Below are 11371 nucleotides of genomic sequence, written 5' to 3'. Positions count from 1 at the left end.
GCCTCCAGGTCATCCGGGGTCGGGAAAGCGATCAGCCTCCTCAAAATTCTGATGACTGCCCTGCTGATTCTGTGCACAATGTCATGCACCGTGGACTTTGGGATGTCAAAGCCCAGTGACACCAACCTGTACGATGTTGCGCGGGCCAGCCTGTAGAGAAACACCAGCACCTCAATATCTTTTTCCCAGCCAACAATAAATTACTTTATTTCGTTGCTCCAAATGAGCCTCTGTCATGGTGTTCACAGACATGACTTTTTATTCTGAGGTAAAATTTGCTAGCTAAATGGGTGATTGTACTTACCTTATTTGATAAATGATTTACAAGCTGTCGACGAAGGTGTGATCTTTTATTTATTTAGTCATTTAGCAGACGCTTTTATCCAAAGTGACTTACAAATGAGGACAACAGAAGCAATCAACTGTAGTATTAAAACAACTAAAACCCGATCCAAAGCTAAAACTTTATAAATACTACCTATACACATTTTAAAAATAAAGAGCTAAAATAAAAATGACAAATGCATGTATACAACAAAATTTCATAACACTAAAACAATTTTAAATAGTAAAGAACAAAAGGTATAAGAGTATAATAACGATTCTAACATAACACTAAACCAAACACCAAAAAAAAAAACTACATGTGTATGTACAACCAGACTCTTAAAAATAAAGGTGCTTCACGATGCCATAGAATAATCTTTTTGTCTAAATGGTTCCATAAAGAACCTTTAATATCTGAAGAACCTTTCTGTTTCACAAAAAAGAAAGATGGTGAAAGAAGGTTCTTCAGATTACAAAAAGGTAAGAAAGAGATGGTTCTTTAAAGAACCTTTGACTGAATGGTTCTTTGTGGAACCCAAAATGGTTCTTCTATGGCACCGCTTGAAGCACTTTTAAGAGTGCACACACACACACACACACACACACACACATATATATATACACACACACATTTATATATAAATTCAACATATATATTTAGTTAATATAATATACATTTAGTTTGTTGAAGTATTAAAATAACTTACAATAACTCAAATTAAATACAACTAAAAACTTAACAAAATACCTATACAGACATAATAAATTCAGACATAATTTAACAAAAATTTAAATAAATAAATAATTATACAAATCAAATGACAGTAGTTTATCAGTAATCCTAAAAAAATCTGTGATCTGCGAGCAGCTGACCGAAGCCTCCTCTGAGCTGTTGATCCAATCAACGTTAAAACGCCGATGAAAACGGTAAGAATTGCATGAAACATTGCTGATGTTCACGCAGTAGTGAGGGCTCTTTAAATTTGGGCGCTGTTGTGAAGACGCATGTCACGTGACAACATCAACATGGCGGTCCGAATTCCATTCATACTACTCTCATTCATACTATATAGAACGTACTTTTTTAACGGTCGAGTAGTACGTTCAAATTCAAATGTAGTACATACTAAGCAGTATGCGATTTCGGACGCACCCAGTGTGTTGACGTCATTTCAACTGAAACAGGAAGACAGGGCGGGACATATCAAGCAGCCCCGCCCCTTTTTAAAATAGCCAATAGCTTTCGTTTATATCACAGCTTGGGCTAGAGCAGTTCAGAGCCGGTGAGCTCCGTAAAGACGCATTTGACAGGGTATGCCAGCCACAATCTCATCCATATTGCTATAAAAATATAGCATTCTGTGTAGAATTTAAATAGCTCAGATACATTTTGTGGTCTGCGCCGACTCGCGCATGTGATCCGCTCCGTGCTATCGTGTCTCTGGACCGGAGCAGAGTGTGTGTGGTGGTTAGCGTGCACTATATGCCATTCACTTTACAGAAAATACTAATTCTGTGGACAAGTGACCGATTTCAGCTGCGGCTTCAGCATCTATTTTATAGTGTAGGGGGCGGGCGCTTCGGATTCTAGAGAGCATTTGATTGGAGAGAAAGTTTGATGAGAAGCTGAAATACGATGTGACGTCAAAAAAAATCATTGAGCCTTTAATATAATATGAGCCATCAAGCTTTGAATGCTTATATCTTCTAAATGCGAATTTTGTCACCATTTTGGAGCACACTGCCTTATAGATAACCTTAAGACTAACTTATTGATACTAACACCCAAAAAAACTTTAATTTTGATTTCATGGGGACTTTAAATCCCTGATGTCTCTTACAGTGAGCTTGGAAACGCTGCAATGGGAAATAGAGGTTTTGTGACCTGAGAGCAGAATGATTTATAATGTTCATTTTTTTAACAGAAGAAAGTCATCCCCACAACATGTAGAGGAGTAAATGGCAGAATTTAATTTTTTAAAATCAATTTTAACATAAGCAATCCACTGACACTTAAAGTCGCAATGTAATGAAAGTGGAAACATTTTTTATGTATTGTGATGTACATTCAAGTTAAAGAGATTATTAAGAAAAATAGGGTGTGACTTGATTCAAACCATTGGATGTTGATTGGATGGAGGCTAATCTGAATGTGAGCTTATTATCACTTGTAAATAAAATTAAAAAAAATAACAATTTTGAGTTTAAGTGAACCGTTTCATGCCAACTTTAAGGAATGATTGATTAAGAAATGACGGTACATGTAAACATCTCACATCTTATCATAATACATGCCTTAAGATCTTAGAATAAATGAATTAAGGTCCATTGAGTCTGAAAAGATGTTTAGGCTGCTGTTCAGGGCCAAAAGTTTAATTCCCAGTTAGACTTACAGAAATACACTTTAAAAAACCCACTAAATAATTACTTGGAAGAGCAAACACCATGCCATCCATCTATTTTATCCTATAAAACAGTTTGAAATGTGTTAAATATGGACCTTAAGCAAACTCTGTGGCCTCCAGCAACACGCCTAATAAGAACACACACACACACAGGCAGGTCAAAGCCAGTCTAACTCCTGCTGGGTTAGACATTAAAGACAGAGGATGAGGAGACGAGAAATTAAGTTTGATGTACTCTAACATAACAGTTATGATATCCTGTTATCCGAGTGTCACCATGGTAACAAAAGAACTGCAAAGCAGACATAAAGGCTTCAGTAATCCTCCACAGAAAACTCTCATACATGGACATGGAAGCTCTAACAATTAACAAACATGGATCCCAACAAAACACCATCTGCCCCGACTCTGTTAGCACAACAAAACAACTCAATGAATATCAAGCAAACAAAGAGTTTTTTCTCTCACTTTTGTCTCTTTCTCCCACTGTGTCAAAGTCCCCCGTCATAAATTCCATTTTCCCTGCAGATTCCTTCAGGAAGGATTTGCCACTCCACATCAAATCACACAGATATGATTCACCCCTACAGAGCTCTATTGTATATCAACCTCTGTCCATGTGGAGCACTACTAGAGAAAAACTCAAGGAAATGTTGATTGGCTGCAAAAATAAATCTCTGCTTAAATGAGCTTCAGGCTATGTTCAGCAAGCTTGAAAAGCTTGTAATCCACAGCATTTATTTACGAAGAAGGTCACTGTGGGTGGAGAAGCCCCGTGCTCCAGTGGTGTGGCTATTTGCTAAGCAAATTGCCAGCAATCTGAGCAAATCCTGTCCTCTGATGCAAAGTGAGTCGGACAAGCATGGAGTCAAACAATGCAGTCGCACATGAGAGAGCTCTTCCCCCGTATCACACACACTCATCTAGGAAAAGGCTAGAGGGCCTCGGATTCCTAAAAGCACAGCAGCTCCCAGGGAAGGAAATGCAGTAAAACTGAAGGGAAGTGGAAAGTTTCACTAATTAAAAAGAGCATTCCTTAAATGTTTCCAACCATTTGATCCATGTTTAACTGGGAAATATGAAGCTCTGAACTGAATGACACACTGTGTGCACGAAATGAACTATTGAGCAAACTTCTTGTCTACAGGCACACAGAAGATTTTATCCTTCAGCCCTAGTACAGATGATCAGTACTGTGAAGGACAAAAACAGTATATTTCAAGAATGAGGAGTCGAACTGAATTTATGTTTTCACAAAGGACACAACAATAAGCATCTGTGGCATTGAAAATTATTTCATTTTTTGTAACAACAATAAATTGATTGTTGTAGCAGGGTTATTTTCCATGATTTTTAACAAATTTTACTGGATTTTTAAAAAACATTTTAACCTTCCACAATGTGAGCTGACTGCACCTTTACTCAGTAAGTTTTTGTATACATTTGGCTGGTTATTATTTATCTCCAAAGCAGCATGTTTTACACTTACTGACACCTATCAGAGTGGATGCATTTAATGTGTGTACTAATTGCTGCTGGTCTGCATTGAAGCCGTGTATGGCAGGTAGTTCTTGTTTGGACATTTGGACTCAGTCTGCTGAGTCTCAATAACTAAATGAATGATATAAAGTAGATAGAGAAGTATTATTTTTGACATTTAATCAATTGCATGACAGAGCTGGTCTTGTGATGTCAACATGTCAGCACCCAATCTCCATGTATAATAAAACAGCTTTTTTCTAGAGGACTGATAGGATTATGATTGATCTCACGTGAGTGTAAATCATATTAGCCATATTTCTCAATAGTATGGTTCATTTCTTTATGTGACAACGTTTTTAATATGTTTAAAAAAATACTGACTGCATATTTAAATGACCACAACGAGCCACTTCTAGCTGGTCAAAACTGGAACAATTTATAATCATTAAAATGCCAAGATTTTAAAGAATTTATTAGTTTCCAGGACTGGAAATCACAATTTTAAAATTCCGTGATGTTTCCAGGTTGTCTATGAACGTGTAACGCTGTGCTACACGTTTTACATTGATTAGATGACACGAGCCCTGTGGATTAGGTGGTTATTCTGAAAGCTCGGTGTTTACTAATGCCGAATTGAACGCATTTTTAATCAAATCCGACAAGACTCTGCGCAGTTGTCACTTGCCACGTAAAGCGGAATCCAGCAGGAAAAGCGCAGCCGCCCCATCAGGCGCAGATGTTGAAAACTTAAAGAAGTTATTAAAAATATCTCACCACCGCGACAGAGCTCAGGCAATAAACTTTATAACACGGTGCAAACTACAACAAAGACGTCAATACCACGCTAAACATGTGCGCGTTACAAATTACAAACTTATTTCAAACATAATAGACTTTCAGTGGATTCTCAAGTGTTTGGGAATTTCATGCGCATAATTTATCAACTCACCATCTTCCTGGATCCTTCTGGAAAAAATGAAGTTTAAATTCCGTTTACAGGGCCGCAATACCGGTTAGGTGAAAAACAGACAAAACACCATAAATATTCTCAGTATCATTTTTAAGGACTATAGGCAACTTTTCCACTGCTTTTTCCCAAACGCGAGCCAACCACTCCATGGCCCAGCCCACCGCTGCGGCCTCATTGGTGGAGCCTTTTGTTGCCGGTCTCTAATTGGTTTTTAGACACGTCAATCAAATTCCCTGAGTTTCTCCGTGTGGATGGACACATGCGTTCCAATGTGTGTCACGTGATGTCTGTGAACCGCTCCGGTACACATTCTGCCTCTCTCACATCCAGAGTTCTACATATATTATTAATACAATTACTGGAAAATCGTACAGAGACTGCTATAATATATAGGTGAAATAAACACCTAGATTAAATACAAGATCAAAGCATTTCACACAGTTACTTGTTTTCCTAATTATAAAATGAAAATCACAATCATTTTGAAGTAGGTTGTGATTTATTGTAGTCGATTCCTTTCACAAATGTCCAAAGTTTGGAAAATGATTGCAGTATATTTGCAGCCCTGTACTGCACTCTAGTGGTCACACACAAACTCGCTAAACTCGGTCCTGGAGGGCCAGTGTCCTGCAGAGTTTAGCTCCTGAACCAGATAATCAAGCTCTTATAGACATACTAGAAACTTCCATTCAGGTGTGTTGAGGCAATTTGGAGCTAAACTCTGCAGGACACCGGCCCTCCAGGACCGAGTTTGGACACCCCTGCTCTAAACACATTGGAAACTAAACAGTTAAAATGGGTATGCAATGCAAATGGGTATTGTTTTTTCCCCCAGTGAGAAAACAAAAAAAGGCAAACATATTTTGGGTGTAAAACCTTATATTTATACGTGTACACACACACACAATATATATACACATGCATTTCCCTGCAAGTAATCATTTAAATTGAAATGTGCACCAGCATTACACCGATTTATATTTAAATACACAACGGATTTCCAGTCAACATACTGAAGACAACTGTGAACACAAGCAGTAGTTTGTTACAGTATTGAATTATTGAAACTTATTATATGAAATAAACCATTAAATGTAGCAGGAAAATAAGTTTAAATAATAAAACATGGTTTTGGTATACATAGAAGTACATATGAATTCCCAAAATGAAAAAAAAATAACGGGGAAAAAAACAAGAAAGATAGTTTCAAGGTTAGTGACATTTTGTGTTATTTCCTTCTCTCTCATTCGAGAATAACGAATGGTGTCTGTGAGCTATTTAAATATCATTTAGCTAACCTGCTGAACATGTGTGACACAATTCTAGAGTTCACACAAACCCGCAGTTCTGACTCTCACATTGTGAAAGAACAGGCAAAAAAAAAGCTGAACTGCTCTTTTTAAACCTCACTGAAAAACAAGAGCAACTAAAGCTGAGGTAATTTAGCAGCTGATAGCAGTTAAACTACCCCTTTGTTACCATTACAAAATATTCATGGAATAAATAAATTCCTTAATATTTATATAATACTTTTTTCCACCTGTTGCTATCAGATAATACCGCACATCCTCTTTGTGTCATCCTCAAAATACCCTGAGCTGTTACAAAGGTCAAGCGTTGTACTGTTGTTTTTTTCCTTCCTTCATTTCCTGTAGTAGCATTAGATCATTGATGTGCAGATTCATTTGGCACTGTTTTGTATTGTCTGTTATATATGCTTATGCTGTATGCATCAATGTGCATTTTCTGTTCTGCTTTTCAACTTCTAAAGAATCTATATAAAGTATGACAAAAAGAAGAAGTACGGAGTATAACCAAACACACAAACACAGAGGAACTCTAGTTCAATATAGTCCTCGAAATGAAACAATATATTGTCAAATAAAACTTCCTTTCTATCCCTTATCCCTCCCTGGCACACACGTACGTACACACACACACACACACACACACATTCCTTTCTACAGAGATAAGTCAGTCTCTGACAGAACAAACCCTATTTATGCAGAACACAAAGAGTTTAGTCAAACATCCACAAAAACTCACAAAACAGTGAGTTGCCTACAGCCATTGAACACCAATACACAACATCTGTAAAAGAAAAATCCTTCGTATAACTAAAACAAAAACAAGGTCTGATGGCTTTGAGCTGAAGTTTCCATAGCAAACTGAGTGACATTTAGTTAAGTAGAGTGTGGTTGAGCTGACAGACCATGCTTGGTCATGAAGCAGACAGGGTTTTCGTTATCACAAAACAAATAACTACTAGGAGTAACAAATATGAGCCTATCAGATAAAAACTTGATCTCACAGCTTGAGAGATACTGTGCTGCACAGACTGCCAATGTACAAGGAGAAATATGACTCAAACAGCCACTCCCGAAACACCCAAACACACATAAAAGGCTTCTTTCAGGACGCCCAACTCAACTAAAACAGGAAGTTGAAAGCAAGTTGCATAAACAGATCTCATGATATTTGCATGCCCAAAAAAAGTCACCCTGAAACATGCACCAGACTTGTAGTCATTGTTTTAAGTACCCAAAAATATATAGATAGAACTACTTGAAGGGATAGTTCACCTAAAATGAAAACTCTGTTACCATTTATTCATCCTCATGTCATTCCAAACATGTATGACATTCATTCTTCAGTAAAACACAATAAATAATATATATATATAAATAAAATAAATAAATAAAGTATTTTAAAAGAAATCATTTGGTCCAATGAAATCAATGAAAGTCATGAGATGTTGTTTGGACCCCACTGACTTTCATTTATTTGACAAAAACAGTCATTCTTTCAGGTTTGGAATAACATTGAGGGTGAGTAAATGATGACAGAATTTACATTTTTGGGAAAACTATTCCTTTAAATACAGACACTTCACCAACTGTGCAATATGTGTGCTCACGTTTTAGCAAGTAGTACTAGTTAGTGCTAAACCTAAAGCTCTTTAACAAACCATTAAATAATACTCCCTAAAAACACAACTGTACAATATTGCATATTATCTCTCTGCTTCGATCTGCTCTGTATAGCAGACTGTATCTTCACCAGACTGTATTTCCCATAAGGCTTTGCTCTTAGCGTTAATCAGCTGGCATGGGGCTTGTGTCGAGCCTTATCTCGGATTGGTCCATTTTCTGCTGCAGGTTTATTGTCAAAGTTCCAGTCCACAGGATTAAGAAGCTGCTGGGTTTTCTTATGCGTCCAAATGGGGTTGAGGAAGAAGGTGAGCAGGAAGAGACCTATGAAGAACAGCAGTCTCTGAACCAATGGGATGTGGGTGTTCATCTCCTCCCAATGGTTCCAGATTACCCACCACATGTAGTAGGTCACAACCATACGGCAGTGGAACATGTGAATCATCACCCACTGGTTAGCTTTCCAGAAAAGCGTCTTAGACCAGCCCGCCTTTGAAAAGAAGGAATGTCAGAGATAAACCAAGTTCAAAACAGGGGCTTATTAATTTCAATGTAGCTACACAGAGGGAGAATCTGAATTTCAATTTCAACTGTATACGGACAGATTTTTTAACTCTGATCTCTGAAATCTAAAACAAATAAACCGAACAATTCAAACTGTTGCTCCATCATGACAAGAGTTGATCTGAACTGATAATTTATTGCTAACGCCTGTTATGTTTTCATTAAAAAAAGGAAAAGCAGTGCAGTGGAATGCAGAATCGCATTGTGTGTGAATGGCCCCTAAGGGGTTATTCCCATAGAACTCGTTTGGTTTTTGCATTTAAAAATATGAGACACAGGGCAGTGGACTGAAAAAACTCTTTAAAAAAAAAAAAAGTTGTCCTTAGACCTTTGCTTCTTACCTTAAGGAGCATCCAGGAAATGCAGGTGAAAGGTGTGCTCATCTCCAGCAGCAAAGTCACCATAGGGAGGAAATGACCCAGCCAATTCCACACAACCGCCCCGGCAAACCCTGCGAGGGCGAATAAGTGATGCATGGCCAACGGCAGGTCGAAAGACTGGAATGCCAGGTTGGAAGAATGAAGGGCCACATTTTCAAACAGGAAGAAGCCTGTAGCGGTCAGCACGTTGAACCAGGACCAGTTCTCCTGCCCGAGAATCTTATCAGAGTAGACGGCAGAGTCCTCCATAAGCACACGAAGCCCTGCCACTGTGCTCTGGATGCCAAACACAGCCCTTGTCGCAGCCAAATCCCAGAAGACCTTGAAGCAAAGATAAACATGTTAATGTTAGGAAATGATCTAGACACAAAAATGTCACAATATCATATTAAAGGGACAGTTTATGCAAAAATCTAAATTTGCTGACAGTTTACTTATCTATCCTCAGACCATTCAAGATGTAGATTGGTTTGTTTCTCTTTATCGAAACAGATTTGGATAAATTTGCATTGCTTTTTCACCAATAAACCCTCTGCAGTGAATGGGTGCCGTCAGAATGAGAGTCTAAAAAGCTGATAAAATCATCACAATAATCCACAGGCTAATCAACACAACTCCAGTTCATCAATTAACATCTTGTGAAGTGAAATATGCACAGATCATGCACCATTTACAAGCAAAACAGTCCAAAACTGTTCTAAATAAATATGTCAGTGGATTCTGATGTGAAATAACAACAGGGTAATAGACTTTTTCATTGGATGAAGCATTATTATGGACATCACCTTAAAGATGAATTTTTTTTTACAAACACAGCTTTTTGCTTCACAAGACATTAATTTATAGAGTCGTATGGATTATTGTGATGTTTTTAATCAGCTGTTTGAACTCTCATTCTGACGGCACCCATTCACTTCAGTGGATCCTTTGTTGAGCAAATGATGATATGTTAAATTTCTCCAAATCTGTACTGATGAAGAAACAAACTTATCTTCGTCTTGGATGGCCAGAGAATGAGTGGATTTTCAGCAAATTTTTATCTTTGGGTGAACATTTCCTTTAAAAAAAAAAAAACAGAATCTTTTAAAAATCAACCATATTAATGGGCACCTTTTCTTTGGCTGACAGTGAGCGGTAGGTGTGAAACAGCAGGTTAGATAGGATGTGAGAGAGGAGGAAGATAAAGGTGTAGAAGATGAAGCCCAGGCCGACGATTTTCAGCTGAATGTCCTGGGAGGAGTAGTCCATGCTGAAGTTGTGACCTGAGGACAGTACTAAATTATCTGGCTGGGAGGACATTGCTCAGATCTCCGAACAAATGTCAGACTGCAGTGTCCTTTGGTAATATGCCACAGTCAGTTCCCATGAAACCAATTACCAGTCTAGAACCAGAAAGACACTCATTATATTACACAGACACACCCTCTGGCCCATTTATCTGCATTACTCACTGAGAAAATACTCTGCCCCTACTTTACTACAATTCTGACCTTAAAGAGAAGTACAAATAACTGTAATCTAAATCCCATCATTCATATGCTCAGTCAGATTTATGCTGTCTACTTCTCATTTACTAGTATTATAAATAAATTAATTAATAAATATTATTACAAATCAGTTAAAAGTCTCTGTTTTGTTTTTGTCTGCATTACTCACTGAGAAAATACTCTGCCCCTACTTTACTACAATTCTGACCTTAAAGTACAAATAACTGTAATCTAAATCCCATCATTCATATGCTCAGTCAGATTTATGCTGTCTACTTCTCATTTACTAGTATTATAAATAAATAAATTAATAAATATTATTACAAATCAGTTAAAAGTCTCTGTTTTGTTTTTGTTTTTTTAGTGTCATTGTTCTTACCTCTTGTAGACGAAATAACGGCCACGAAACACATTCCTAATTCCTTTCTGCTTATTAAAGACCTAAACTATTCATTATTGTCTTTTGATGTGAACTCGACAATACATAGCTCACATTCCTTCACCGGGCGCGAACAAGTGCACACTGCACAGTTACAACAAACCCATCGGATACCGACAGATGTTATCGTCATGTGACTTCATCTAATCACATGACCAGCCTAATTCAGAAACGCTACTCTGTCACCCTCTGCTGGCAGTATCCAGAAGCGTCAATAAATAGACTTTATGTTCGAGGATATAGAATGTATAATTGATGTAGGAAGTAAAGGGGATAGCAGTAAATGTACTTTTTAATACTATATTTTATTTTCCATTATGAATTAGACTACCCATAAACATGCCGCGCCTTACCAGCTCGTCATCCCCCCACCTACACACCTCCCAG

The 11371-nt window shown here is 37.6% G+C and overlaps 2 protein-coding genes across 3 annotated transcripts in view; both read right to left on the bottom strand.

Moving 5' to 3' along the window:
• Positions 1-5325, bottom strand: part of LOC107583663 (rho guanine nucleotide exchange factor 10-like) — a 49647-nt gene extending 44322 nt beyond the window's left edge. The window contains exon 1 of the mRNA XM_016269945.1: positions 5164-5325. The gene's annotated coding sequence lies outside the window, so the exon portion shown is untranslated. The remainder of the gene's footprint in view (positions 1-5163) is intronic.
• Positions 5326-8001: 2676 nt separating this feature from the next.
• Positions 8002-11097, bottom strand: LOC107583715 (protein CLN8-like). Of its 2 annotated transcripts, none has more exons than XM_016269996.1 (4): positions 10925-11097; positions 10169-10440; positions 9020-9379; positions 8002-8604 (listed from the first exon to the last, which is right to left on the bottom strand). In XM_016269996.1, exons 2-4 carry the CDS (start codon positions 10355-10357, stop codon positions 8284-8286), a joined length of 870 nt encoding a protein of 289 aa, XP_016125482.1. In that variant the 5' UTR covers positions 10358-10440; positions 10925-11097; the 3' UTR covers positions 8002-8283. The 2 variants fall into 2 exon arrangements, with proteins under 2 accessions (XP_016125482.1, XP_016125483.1); XM_016269997.1 differs by having other exon boundaries at positions 10169-10320.
• Between the last annotated feature and the right edge of the window lie 274 nt (positions 11098-11371).

The sequence above is a fragment of the Sinocyclocheilus grahami genome, unplaced genomic scaffold, assembly GCF_001515645.1.
Source record: "Sinocyclocheilus grahami isolate Dianchi unplaced genomic scaffold, SAMN03320097.WGS_v1.1 scaffold54.1, whole genome shotgun sequence".
Classification (NCBI taxonomy): Eukaryota; Metazoa; Chordata; class Actinopteri; order Cypriniformes; family Cyprinidae; genus Sinocyclocheilus; species Sinocyclocheilus grahami.
Note: the sequence above shows the minus strand (reverse complement) of the source record. Positions and strands in the feature narration are given on the sequence as shown.